This window comes from Pongo abelii, chromosome 12 (genome assembly GCF_028885655.2).
Source record: "Pongo abelii isolate AG06213 chromosome 12, NHGRI_mPonAbe1-v2.0_pri, whole genome shotgun sequence".
In the NCBI taxonomy this organism is placed as follows: Eukaryota; Metazoa; Chordata; class Mammalia; order Primates; family Hominidae; genus Pongo; species Pongo abelii.
In genome coordinates, this window is record NC_071997.2 from 45781237 (window position 1) to 45795951 (window position 14715).

The 14715-nt window shown below is 41.4% G+C and overlaps 1 protein-coding gene across 2 annotated transcripts in view; it reads left to right on the forward strand.

The window, feature by feature from the left end:
- Positions 1-14715, forward strand: part of REEP1 (receptor accessory protein 1) — a 123649-nt gene that overhangs the window by 65253 nt on the left and 43681 nt on the right. For both annotated transcript variants that reach the window (XM_024242258.2, XM_054547956.2), the window contains exon 3: positions 9120-9196. In XM_024242258.2, coding sequence (XP_024098026.2) covers positions 9120-9196 — 77 coding nt within the window. The remainder of the gene's footprint in view (positions 1-9119; positions 9197-14715) is intronic.

Sequence of the window (14715 nt, forward strand, 5' to 3'; positions counted from 1 at the left end):
GTGAGACCCTGTCTCTACAAAAAATACAAAAAAACTAGCCAGCCTTGGTGGCATGCACCTATAGTCCCAGCTCAAGACGCTGAGTGGGAGAATCACTTGAGCCCAGCAGGTCAAGACTGCAGTGAGCTGTGTTTGCACCACAGCACTTCAGCCTGGATGACAGAGCGAGACCCTGTCCCCCTCAAAAAAAAAGGTAGGGGCCAGTTCATGCTAGGCCTCATAAGCCAATGTAAGGAATTTGGGCTTTATCTTAACAACAGTAAGGAACTATTGAAGGCTTTAAACTAGGAAAGAAAGTCACCCACTTTAGGTTTAAGATTTTTTTTTTTTTTTTTTTTTTTTGAGACAGGGTCTTGTTCTGTTGCCAAGGCTGGAGTACAGCGGTATAATCACAGAGCTGTGATTATACACAGCACTGCAGCCTTGACCTCCCCAAGTTCAGGTGATCCTCCTGCCTTAGCCACCCTGGTAGCTGTGACTACAGGTGTGCATCACCATGCCCAGCTAATTTTTGTGTTTTTTTATAGAGACAGGGTTTCACCACGTTGCCCAGGCTGGTCTCAAACTCCTGGGCTCAAGTGATCCACCTACCTCAGCCTCCCAAAGTGCGGGGATTACTGGCATGAGCCACCATGCCTGGCCTTAAGAAAATCATTTTGGCTGGAATTTGGAGGATGGATTGTGAAGGGGACAGAGGTGTAAAGACCAGCATAAAGTTGTAACTATTCTAAACAGGAGATGGTGGTGGTCTGAGGTAAGGAGATGGCAGAGGAGAATGGAGAAAATAAGATAGGTTCAAGAAAAAAACAAGAGGGTGGAAGTGACAGAACTTGGGGATTGGTTACCTGTGTTAGGTGAGGAATGTACAGTTTTCCCTAGGGACAGTGTCTAGTCTAGAGTTAGAAGCAGATGTCTAGAACAGAGCTCTAGGGAGGAAATGAAGACACTGAGAAGAAGTGGCAAGAAAAGCAAGTGGGAAACCAGGACAATTGTAGTGTTGGGAGAGCTTTTCAGTATGTGATTGTTTCACTACCAGCCGAAAAGTCAAGCAAGTCAAGTAAAAACTGAAAAGAGGTTTCTTACACTTCCTTGAAGTATGTTACAAAGTGGAGGCCCCAGTGAAAGCAATTTTGATGTAATGGATGCACTGCAGTGAGCAAGTGAGGAATGAGAAAGTAGATCTTGCAAGTATAGATGACTCACTGGAGAATTTGTAGCTAAGGGTTGCATCAAGGAAAGGGATTTAAAAAATTTTCTGAGATGGAGTTTCACTCTCGTTGCCCAGGCTGGAGTGCAGTGGCGCGATCTTGGCTCACTGCAACCTCCACTTCCCGGATTCAAGCAATTCTCCTGCCTCAGCCTCCTGAGTAGCTAGGATTACAAGTGCATACACCACACCTGGCTATTTTTTGTATTTTTAGTAGACACGGAGTTTCACCATATTGGTCAGGCTAGTCTCAAACTCCTGACCTCAGGTGATCTGCCCACCCCGGCCTCCCAAAGTGCTGGCATTACAGGTGTGACCCACCACACCTGGCCAAGGAAAGGGATTTTTAAAATTGTTATCATTGTCCTTTTGCTCTAATTGAAGACCCAAAACATGAATTGACTACTAAAAAGAGAAAGCCTATAGAGAAGGAATTCAGGCTCCTCACAATGTGTCTGGATACTGATGTTGAGAATTCCCAGATCCTGAGCCCCAGCAGGCTATAGACTTTACCGTTGGACAAAACCTCATTTGCCCCCTGCTGAGGAGTCAGTCCTGCTACAGACAACCTGGCAGTGTGCAGTGTCTCAGACAGTAGTTATTTGATGGACTAAACCTACCTTGTTTTTCTGATAGAGAAGATCTGTAAGTAATCCATTGAGAAACATGTTTTAGAGTCACAAAGACAACAGGGATTCACCAGAACAGCTTTCATTTTTTGAAAGATATTTTTGCTGAGTATAGAATTCTAGGTTGACATTTTTTTCCTTTTAGCACTTTAAAGATGTTATTCCATTTTCTCTGATAGTCATTTTTTCCAATGAAAAGTCAGCTATCATTCTTATTCTCATTCTCTTGTGTGTAATGTATCTTTCCATCCTCTCTGCTTTGAAGATTTTCTATATGGTAATGATTTTTCTTTTTTTCTCTTCTTTTCTTTCTTTCTTTTTTTTTTAAGCAGTTTTACTATGACTTGCCTAGGTATAGTTTTCTTTTTCTTTGTATTTATCTTGCTTGGGATTAACTGAGCTTCCTGGTTCTTTGGATTTGTTGGTTTGTTGGTTGGTTTGTTTGAGACAGAATCTTGCTCTGTTGCCCAGGCTGGAGTGCAGTGGCATGATCTCAGCTCACTGCAACCTTTGCCTCCTGAGTTCAAGCAATTCTTGTGCCTCAGCCTCCCAAGTAACTGGGACTACAGGCACTCACCACCATGCCCAGCTAATTATTATATTTTTAGTAGGGACAGGGTTTCGCCAAGTTGCCCAGGCTGGTCTAGAACTCCTGGCCTCAAGTGATCCACCTGCCTCAGCCTCCCAAAGTGTTCCCATCACATCTGATCAGGGTTTGTTATTTTTTTAATCAAATTTTAGAACTTTGTAGCCAGTATGCTTCAAGTGATTTTTTTGGTCTCCATTCTCATGTTTCTTTCCTTCTGGAATTCCTATTACATGTATGTTAGACTGCCTGATGCAGTCCAACAGATATTGAGCCTCTCAGTGTTGTTTTCCAATCTAGGCTTTAGTCTGCATGGCTTTAGTCTGGATTTGTCTTCAAATACACAGATCTTTTCTTTTGTTGTATCCAATATGCTGTTAATTCTGTCATACTGTTTCATTTCAGATATTGTGCTTTTGAATTCTAGGATATCATTTGTTTCTTTTTTAAGAGTTTCCTTCTTTCTCTTGAAATCCCCCATCTCTCCACTCATTGTATTCACATTTTCTTTTAGATTATTTAATATATTTATACTTTTTAAAGAAAAATATGGCTGGGCACGGTGTCTCGCACCTGTAATCCCAGCACTTTGGGAGGCCAAGTGGGTGGATCACCTGAGGTCAGCAGTTTGAGACCAGCCTGACCAACATGGAGAAACCCTGTCTCTACTAAAAATACAAAATTAGCCGGGTGTGGTGGCACATGCCTGTAGTCCCAGCTACTCGGGAGGCTGAGACAGGAGAATCACTTGAGCCTGGGAGGCGGAGGTTACGGAGAACTGAGATCATGCCATTGCACTCCAGGCAACAAGAGTGAAACTCCATCTCAACAAACAAACAAACAAACAAAAGAAAAATGATACTGAACACATCCTTTTCCTCCTAGGATAAGTATCTTGTTATGTGGTGACAAAACAAAAGTTTAGTTTTCATAATAAAAGTTTTGTTAATAAGTTGCTGTATATCTGTATATCTTCTTTGTGTAGTGTCTGTTCAGATCTTTTGCCCATTTTTTAATTGGGTTGTTTGTTTTCTTATTGTTGAGTTTTAAGGGTTCTTTGTATATGTTGAGTACAAGTCCTGTACCAGATACATATCTTGCAAAATATTTTCTCCCAATCTGTGGGAGAAAATTGAGTTGTTTTCTTATTGTTGAGTTTTAAGAGTTTTTTTTGTATATTTTAAATATAAGTGCTTTATCAGATATGTGTTTTATAAATATTTTCTCCCAGTCTCCTTGTTCTCTAAATGTTACCTGTGCAGAGCGGAAGTTTTTAATTTTATAATTTTTTTTTTCCTGACCACCTATTACCATCATGTCCTGCACTAGTGTTTCAGGTTTATTTTTAAATCTCCTTTGCTGGGAGGAAGGGTCCATTCAGTTGGTTGGGAGCTTAGAATTTTATTTTTGGCTTACAATCCAGTATGTAGATGGTTTGCTGGTAGCCTAAGAATCAAAAGAGCAATGCAAAATTGATACTTTGGCTTTGTTAGAATTCCTCACCTCACAGGGACTTCAGACCTAACTGGACAAATTGTAATATTGTCAAACCAAGGTAAAATATTTAGGACATTTGTCACTGAATGCCATAAAGTGTTATACTCTAGGAGTTAGCTAATTTTGCAGATGAAATGGCAACAACAAATATAACTTAGACAATTTGGGGGACTAGTCGGATATTTTCCACAGTGGAGTTCAGCGTCAAAGGCAAAATTACAACAAATTTAGTTTAAATACCTCAGTTGGCTTTATTATGAGCCTAGAATTGGGCAACACTTCATTCTATAAAGTAGAACAAGTGTTCTAACAAGCTGAGCTGAAGGGATTGGCTTTATAAACAGAAGGGATGAAGAAAAAAGGTTTTGAATTTTAATGAAGTCCAACTTAACGATTTTTTTCTTTCATAGATCATACCATTGATGTTGTATCCAAAAACTCAGTGCCAAAGCCTGAGATCTTTAGATTTTCTTATATGTTGTCTTCTAGAAGTTTTTTAGTTTTGTGTTTTGTATTTAGAACTATGATCCATTTTGAGTTAATTTTTGTGAAAGATGTAAGGTCAGTGCCTAGATCCATTTTTCATTGTTGTTATTGCATGTGAATGTCCAGTTTTCCCAGCATCATTTGTTAAAAAGACCATCTTTTCTGTACTGAATTGCTTTTGCTCCTTTGTCAAGGATCAAATCACTATACTTGCGTGGGTCCATTTCTGGGATCTGTGTTCTGTTCCATTGATCTATTTGTTTATTTTTTTACCAATTGCACATGGTCTTGATTATTTTAGCTTTACATTAAGTTTTGAAGTCTGATAGCTTTAGTCTTTCAATGTTGTTCTTCTTTGGTATTATATTAATTGTTCTGGTCTTTTACCTTTCCATATAAATTTTAGAATTGGTTTGTTGATATCCATAAGAAACTTGCTGGGATTGTGATTGAGGTTGCATTGAATCTATAGATCAAGTTGGGAAGAGCTGACATCTTGACAATATTGAGTTCTCCTATATATGAACATGAAATATTTCTCCATTTATTTAGATCTTTGATTTCTATCATTTTTATAGTTTTCTTTATATAGACTTTTTACATATCCTGTTTGATACATTTCTAAGTTATTCATTTTTAGATGGTACTAACATAAGTAGTATTTGTGTTTTAATTTCAAGTTCCAGTTATTACGTAGGAAAGCAGTGGACTTTTATATATTAACCTTGTATCCTGCAACCTTGCTATAATCATTTATTAATCCCAGGAGGATTTTTTTGGTGAGTTCCTTGGGATTTTCTACATAGACAGTTACACCATCTATGAAGAAAAATGGTTTTATCTCTTTCTTCCCAGTCTGTATATGTTTTCTGTTTCTTGTCTTATTGCATTATCTAGGACTTCCATTATGATATAGGAGTGATGGAAGAGAATATCTTTGCCCTTTTTCTGATCTTAGGAGGAAATCATCTATTTTCTCACCAGTAAGTCTAATGTTAGCTGTAGGGTTTTTTAAAAAATATGTTCTTTATCAAGTTGAGGAGCTTCCCTTCTATTTCTACTTTGCTAAGGTTTTTTTTTTTTTAAGTCACAAATGAGTGTTGGATTTTTTTTCATTACTGATTTAGTTTCTTAAATAGACTATGGGCCCTTTGCACGTTTTTAACTGGGTTATGTACTCTTTTATTGTTGAGTTGTAAGAATTTTTTATATATTTAGATATAAGTACCTTATCAGATGAGTGATGTGCAAATATTTTCTACCATTTTGTGGGTTGTCTTTTTACTTTCTTGATGGTGTCCTTTGAAGCAAAAAAGTTTTTAATTTTGATGAAGTCTAATTTGTTTTCTTTTTGAGGTAGGATCTTGCTCTGTTGCCCTGGCTGAAGGGCAGTGACATGATCATAGCTTACTGCAGCCTTGAACTCCTGGGCTCAAGCCATCCTCCTGCCTCAGCCTCCCAAATAGCTAGCTAGGACTACAGGTGTGTGACACCATGCCTGGCTACTTTTTGAGTGTTTTAGTGGAGACAGTGTGTATTAGTCTGTTTTCACACTGCTATAAAGAACTTCCCTGAGACTGGGTAATTTATAAATGAGGTTTAATTGACTCACAGTTCTGCATGGCTAGGGAGGCCTCAGGAAACTTATAATCATGGTGGAAGGTGAAGGGGAAGCAGGCACCTTCTTCACAAGGTGGCAGGACAGAGAGAGACAGCAGAGGAAACTACCTGTTATAAAACCATCAGATCTTGTGAGAACTCACTCACCATCATGAGAACCACATGGGGCAAACCGTCCCCATGAACCAATCACCTCCCACCAGGTCCTTCCTCTGACGTGGGGATTAAAATTGGATTACAATTTGAGTAGAGATTTAAGTGGGGACACAGCCACACAGCCAAACCATATCATGGGGTCTCACTATGTTGCCCTGGCTGATCTCAAATTCCTGGCCTCAAGCAATTCTCTCATCTTGGCCTCCCAGTAAATTTTTTAGTTTGGTTGTTTTTTTTTTGTTTTTTTGTTTTTGTTTTTTTTTCCCGAGACAGAGTCTTGCTCTGTCACCCAGGCTGGAGTGCAATGGCCCATTCGCAGCTCACTGCAACCTCTTCCCCCCGGGTTCATGCCATTCTCCTACCTCAGCCTCCTGAGTAGCTGGGACTAAGGCTCCCACCACCATGCCCGGCTAATTTTTTGCATTTTTAGTGGAGACGGGGTTTCATCATATTAGCCAGGATGGTCTCGATCTCCTGACCTTGTGATCCATCTGCCTCGGCCTCCCAAAGTGCTGGGATTACAGGCGTGAGCCACCGTGCCCGGCCTTTTAGTTCGTTTTTTTTTTTTGTGCTTTTAGTGGTATATCTAAGAAAGCATTGCCTGATCCAAGGTCAGAAATATTTAATTATATGTTTTTCTTGTAAGTGTTTTATAGTTTTAACTCTTACATTTAGGACTCTGATCCATTTGAAGTTTATTTTTGTATATGGTATGAAGTTGTTCAACTTTATTGTTTTACATGTGGATATCTAGTTAACTCAAAACATATTGATACCTTTTAAAGCCCTTGTCTGCTAATTCTAATATCGAAGTCATCTGTGGATCTGTTTCTATTGACCAATTTTTCTGCTAACCATGGATTATATTTTCCTATTCCCTCACATGTGTAGTATTTTATTGTATACAGAACCTTGTGTGTGATTCATTGTGGAAACCACAGATATTTTATACATTTTTCTTATTTTTTTCTGTTTATAGCTTTAGGGGGTACAAGTGCAGGTTTGTTACATGGATATATTACATAGTGATGAAGTCTGGGCTTTTAGTGTAACCATCACCCAAGTAGTCTAAATTGTACCCATTCGGTAGTTTCTCACCCCTCATCCCCTCCTACCTTCCCACCTTTTCAAGTCTCCAAAGTCTATTATTCCACTCTCTATGTCCATGTGTATACATTATTTAGCTCCTATTTATAAGTGAGAACATGCAGTATTTGACTTTCTGTTTCTGAGTTATTCTACTTATGATAATGGACTCCAGTTCCATCTATATTGCTGCAAAAGACATGATTTTTTATTATCGTTTTATTATCGTGCATATATATATATGCACAATGGAATACTACTATATATATATATATGCACAATGGAATACTACTATATATATACATATATATATGTATATACACCCCATTTTCTTTATTTAGTCATCCATTGATAGACTTAGGTTATAGATTTTTTTTTGCCTTCTTGTGAAGAATGTTGAGTGTTGTTGTAGCAGGCAGTTAAATTCAGGCAGATCACCTTGGCCCTGTGGCAGCTAGATAAGTTTTGTTTGGGCAGGTATATTTAAATTTTGCTCTTAGTCATAGAGTTAATCTCTTAGTGTTAGGATGTAATTTTTATTGCTAAGATATGGTCTTCCAGGGGTTTCACTGGAAATTCCAAATGCTTACCAAACCCCTCTAACTTTACATGACTTGAATTCCAAATTTTGTTTCCCCAACAGTGGGCAGAAGCTAAATCTCTGCTCAACTCTGAGCTTTTCAGCTTTCCAGCTGTTTATATCTACATTTATATCTATATGTATTTATATCTATATTATTATACAGACTTCTTCGCTTGGAGTCTTACCTGCTTCTGTGCATTTCAGGGACCTGCCAAGTTTTTGAAGAGAATTTATATGTAGATTTTTGGGGCTGCGCCTTTATGGCTTCCCTAATTCTGAGATTTTTCTCTGTCCACTTCCGGCATCTCTGGCAGTCTCAGACTCCACTCTCCATTTCTTTGGACAAATAAGACTCTGGATTTGAGCTCGAGTTCTCTCTGCCCCATGATGTGCAGAATGAGGACTGTCCTCAGCCACGCTGACTTGTACTAACCTAGTGTGTTTCCCGTACTCCAAAGCTTGAATCCCTTCCAGTCTCTGTCTGCTTTTTATATTGCTCTCCAGTGCCTTCAAACAGTTGTTTTGAAATATTTTGTTTGGTGTTTATTATCATTATTAGTAGGAGCCTTGGTTCAATATAAGCTACCCCACTTTTGCCAGAAGCCAGAAGGAGTAGACTAAAGAATCTGGCCTTGATTCTGCAGGCTGGGATATTTTAAATGGGGTGATGGTCTGATGAGTTTATACTTTTGGGAGAATAGTACAGGGGTGGCTTGGTATTAGGATGGGTTCCTGAGGGGAAAGTCAGGAAACAAGGGAAGTAGGAGTAGTTCAAGAGAGAGGGGACAAAGGCCTTAGTTAGGGGAGAAAGGCAGTAGAAATTGAAAAGGATGGTCACATGGGAGAGATAAAAAGGAAGATCAGAATTCTTAGATTACTACCATGCCATCCCAGAGAGTGTGGCCCAGTTATACTTCATTCCAGGGTGTGTCTGTGTGGAGGCCTAGAGCATTTTCTCCCCTGATGTTAGTTCTGAAAAATGACCTGATTGAATCATGGGTCACTGTTGGTCTGCAGGTCTCCCTGGCTCACTTGAGGGCCATATGACCTTCAGCCTGAGTCAGTCGTGAAACAGCGCATTTGCTTCCAGCTTCAAGATCTGGAGCAGAACTGGACATAAGCTGGGGAAGGGTAGGGAGAAGGCTACAAATGCAGGCTGCACCACCTGGACGTGCCTCTGTATCTGCCGCCGGGGCCTGTTCTTCCTGGTGTTGGGCAGTGTTTTTCCTGGACCTTTTCTACCAGCTGTGTTGCTTTCTGTTTCAACAGGTCAAATGGATGATGTACTGGATTATATTTGCACTTTTCACCACAGCAGAGACATTCACAGACATCTTCCTTTGTTGGTAAGTACTCCAGGAGTTGGGATGTTTCTAAGGACGATTTTGCTTAGTGTCACTCAGGGGGAGGTGGGAAAGGGCTGAACCCAGCCTCAAACCTCACCTCAGGCCAGAGACGCAAGAGGAGGGATGTTAACTGGAGCATTTTCAATAGATTAGTCTACAAAGTTGTTCTTCAAGTAAATTTTATTGAATGACCTTATAAAGAGTAGTTATTGTTCTAAGCCCTGGGGATATAGTCATGGACAGGACAGATACACGTCCTCAATTAATGGAGTTGGTAAAGAAGCATTCATATGTTAAAAAAGAAAAAAAACGAAAGAAACAATGTACAAAAATGCACAGGAAAAACTGAGTTTCCATCTCGCTCAATTCATTGTCAACATAATCACTGCTCACAGTTGTGTATCCTCTTAAAAAACTAATATATGGCCTGGGCATGGTGGCTCATGCCTGTAATCCCAGCTCTTTGGGAGGCCGAGGCGGGTGGATCACCTGAGGTCAGGATTTTGAGACCAGCCTGGCTAACATGGCGAAACCCCATCTCTACTAAAAGAATACAAATAATTAGCCGGGCATGGTGGCACACACCTGTAGCCCCAGCTACTTGGGAGGCTGAGGAAGGAGATTCACTTGAACCCGGAAGGTGGAGGTTGCAGTGAGCCAAGATCGCATCATTGCACTCCAGCCTGGGTGACAGAGCAAGACTCTGTCTCAAAAAAAAAAAAAAAAAAAAAAGCTAATATATGTGTATGTGTGTATACACACATTTTACACACACTTCTTTTTTTAAAAAGGAGTATTATAGTATACATAAGAGTTCTCACTTTGCTTATTAAATTTATTTTGGAAATACTTTTATATGAGTATAAATACATCTTCCTATTTTTTAATGGCCACATAATATTTCATGATATAGATGGAGCATAATTTATTTAAGTCATCCCCTTTTGATGGGCATTTAAGTTGATACCCATTTTTTTCTTCTATAAGCAATGTAGCTATTTCTAGCAATGAAGCAATTAAAAAACAAGCTAGATCTTTGTATTGCTATATTGCGCCTTCTTAGGCGAAAGAAGCTGTAAATAATATATCAATTTCTGTTTGTATTTAAAGAGTTGAGTGTGTGCACATGTGAATGTGAATGTGTATTAAAAGTAGTGTGGAAAATGCAGTTAACGAGGGTTATTTCTACGACTTGGGATCATGGGGTTGGTTTTGCATTTGCTGTGTTGTACGAATGTTTTAACCATGGTGAAGTGTCATCAGAGAAAGTAATAAAGATATTTCCACTTTGGAGAAAACAGGTTCTTACCCAAAAAGGATCAGTATGAAATTACCCTCTGGGATGTCCTAGGCCAAGGAATAGACCTGAATAGCACTCTCTGAATCCTATTTTGAGTCAATGGCCTTAATTATCTTAGTATGTACTTTTCCCCACAACATAGCTTTCACCTCCACTGAGAGAAGTAGATGTCCCAGCCATTGTAGCCTCAAGCTGTAGTGAAGAAGTCTGGATTTCCTTATTCAATATGCTTGTGCCTTCGTGCCCTGCACTGTGCGCAGATAATGCGGCCGACTCTGGATGGAGCTGAGTCTCCTTAGGTGGAGGCAGAGCTCTCTGCTGAGCCATCCCCTGTCTCCCCGAGGCCTTGAGGCTGGCCCTGGAAGTCAGGTCATTTTGTACAGAGCTACATCAGGAAACTCCTGTCTGATTCACAAAGATGAGAGTAGAGGCCGGCCCAGTCAAGACTGTGTAGTCAATTAAATAGCACCTCCTGCCATCCAGCCTTTCCTCCTTAACCAGGCCCTCTGTCTGGTGCTAGGGGCCTCTTCTGTCCTCCCGTGTTAGTCTCACGAGCTCATTCCTGGGGATATCAGCATTTCAGCCTCACCGCTTTTTGCTGGGTGGAAATCCTATCTAATGATGGCTGTGTTCCTCCTGGGTAGCTGGAATATGCCCTTACCTGTGGCCCTGGAATTTTAGAGTTTCACATCTAGTAAGTGTTCAACAACTATTTCTGGAATTGATTTCATTTTGATTTTGGGAGGCATATTAGTTTTCTATTGCTGCCATAACAAATTACCACAAATTTAACAGCTTAAAACAGTACAAATGTATGATTCCACAGCTTCTATAAGTCGGAAGTACAGGTGGAATCATCCTCTGCTTAGAATCTCACAAGACCAAAATCAAGCTGTGGGCCAGGCTGGTCTCTTATCTGAAGGCTCTGGAGAAGATTCCCCTTCCAGGCCCATTCAGGTTATTGGCAGAATTCAGTTCCTTATGATTGTAGGACTGAGGTCTCCGTTTTCTTGACACATGCCACCCCCTTCATCTTCAAGCCAATGATGGCATGTCGAGTCCTGCTCATGCTTTGACTCTCTGTCTGCTTCTGCCACCAGTTAGGGAGGATCTCTGCTTTTGTTTTAAGGGCTCTTGTGATTAGATTAGGCCTACTCCAATAATCCCATATAATCTCCCTATCTTAAAGTCATCTGATCAGTAACCTTCATTACATCTGCAAAGTCACATTTGCAATGTAAAGTAACGTATTCATGGGAGTTACACCAGGGAAGAAGAACTTGGCCAAAACTCTGCCGACCGCAGGAGGACATTTGCTACCTGGTGTGTTTGGAGCATGTATGCAGGTATGGGTAGAATCCCCGTCTCTTCCTGACCCACGTGGAGGCCTCTTCTGCTCCCTTATTTGGTCTCTTAGCTGGGGGTGTCCAGGCAGTTTGTGGGTGGGAAGTGAGGGTCCTTTGCTCTTCTGCTGGTGGCCTGAGCTCTGCAGGAAAGAGGCTCCTTAGGAACCTTTCTGCCTGCTTTATCCCACAACCTGATCATGCCCTCACCCTGCTTTCTCTTTTTCTCCCAACCTCCAGGTATCATAGATCCTAGTCTCCTTCCTTCCTCTCACGCTGAGAACAGGCACAGGATGGGCCCATCAGGGAACGTAGGAATTTTGCTTCACTTCCAAGGACATGGGCACCATCTCCGCAGCTCTGAGCATTCTTTACTATTCAAAAAGGTTAGGGGGAGAGTTTCTGTGCTAAAATATGTCTTCTGTCTTCCTAGAAGCACCTTTAACTTCTGTTCTCGTCCAGAATTGGAGCCGCTTGTGTGGACCCTCTTTTCCTCACTCTTCGCTCACCCCCATTCCCCTCTTCCCACTTCTCCCCTAGGGCAGATCCCTTTTCATGGGTAACCTTGTAAAACTTTCCATCTTGATGAGAACAGCATCTGTGGTCCCAGAATAGATAAGATGGTGGCTTGTTTCACAGGTTGTAGAGGTGATTTCATTTAGTTTTTTTTTTTTTTTTCATAAAATAATACAGGCTGGGCGTGGTGGCTCATGCCTGTAATCTCAGCACTTTGGGAGGCTGAGGCAGGCAGATCACTTGAGGCCAGGAGTTCGAGACCAGCCTGGCAAACATGGTGAAACCCCGTTTCTACTAAAAAATACAAAAATTAGCCAGACGTGGTGGTGCGGCACCTGTTGTCCCAGCTATTCAGGAGGCTGAGGCAGGAGAATCACTTGAACCCAGGAGGCAGAGGTTGCAGTGAGCCGAGATTGCACCACTGTACTCCAGCCTGGTGACAGAGCGAAACTCTGTCTCAAAAAATAATAAAAATAAAAATAAAATAAAATAATGCATACATAAGGAAAAATGAAATAGAAATAGTATACTGAATAGTAAGTGTCTCTCCTCCCAGAGACCCACAGTCTCTCTCCCTAGAAGTACCACTGTTTTTTTTTTGAGACGGAGTGCCGTGGTGCGATCTTGGCTCACTGCAACCTCTGCCTCCCAGGTTCAGGTGATTCTCCTGCCTCAGCCTCCCGAGTAGCCGGGACTACAGGCACGTGCCACCATGCCTGGCTAATTTTTTGTATTTTCACCATGTTAGCCAGGATGGTCTCAATCTCCTGACCTTGTGATCCGACCACCTTGGCCTCCCAAAGTGCTGAGATTACAGGTGTGAACCACCGTGCCTGGCCAGCAACACTGTTAAAAGTTACTTATGTTTTCTTTTCTTCCAGAAATGCTCTATACACATTTATTGCATGTATTTTGGACAGTTTCATCCCATGTCTAACCCTCTTAGAACACATCTGCCCCTCTAGAGTGTCTGGGTGTTATATGGGGAGAGTGGGGAGAGGACAACTGCCCTGTGCTCCAGTGCTGTGCATTTGCCTTGGAAAAGATGGAGGAAATGTGGTGGGTGCCTGTGGCCTTTTCAAATACATCTCAGAGGTCAGGGCTCTTCAAGGAGTTCTCATTACAAAATGAGTAGGGCCTTTCTCTGCCTCTCGAGGTAGGCTGGAAGAAGACTTGGTGGGGATTGTGTTGGTAGAGCCAAGGGACCCCAAGGCCTCTAGGAAACACAGTGTCTGAGTGGATCAGCCTATATTATCTTGTGATGCCTGGCAAGGACCTGGTTTTGTATGTGATGATTCCAGAGGCAGCAGGACTGTTCCCCTCCATCCCATGCCCCCACACTTCAGTGACAAGAGATTTTTAAGGCTTTATGTGGGGAGGGCCTGGCTTTAAATCCGGAGTCAGCATATTTTATTTTGTAAAGGGCCAGATAGTAAATGTTTTGAGCTTTCAGGCCATATGATCTTTATTGTAACTACTCAACTCTGCCATTTGCATGAAAGGAACCGTAGACAATTAATAAATCATTGTGCATAACAGTGTTCTAATAAAACTTTATTTATAAAAACAGATGACAGGCTGGATTTGGCCCATGGGCCTTGGGTTATTGGGACACGTGGATCCATTCTAGCAAGCAACAGAGACCCCTCTGACAGACTCAAGGAAAAGAAAACAATGATGCTCTGTTGGTAGATGCTGAAGTAACTCACAGAATAAAAGGAAAAGCAGAAACACTAAGACTCTGGAAAGGGAGGAGCCAGAGTGCCTCAGGAACCCTAGCACCGAAGCACTGATAGTTACTCCCCTCAGCACTGTTCACAAAGAGGTTCCCTTGTAGTTCGGCTGAAGTAGCTAAAGATCATAACCATTGTAAATATCCATTCATGGGGGCCTGAGCCGGTACTCATACACTCGTATGCAGCCATTAAGATGAGTGAGATAGGCCGGGCGTGGGGGCTTATGCTTGTAATCCTAGGCAGGCGGATCATCTGAGGTCAGGAGTTCAAGACCAGCCTGGCCAACATGGTGAAACCCTTGTCTCTACTAGAAATACAAAAATTAGCTGGGCATTGTGGTGCATGCTTGTAATCCCAGCTACTTGGGAGGCCAAGGCAGGAGAATTGCTTGAACCCAGAAGGTGGAGGTTGCAGTGAGCTGAGACTGCACCATTGCATTTGCAGCCTGCGCAGCAGAGTGAAACTCTGTCTCAAAAAAAAAAAAAAAAAAAAAAGATGAGTGAGGTAGCTATCCCTGTAGTGGCATGAGATAGTCCCCAAGGCACACTGTTGATTGTGTGTATGTGCTGGGAGAAGCAAGATGTAGTAATGGGTGTATAGAATGCTTCTCTGTGTTGGGGGCAA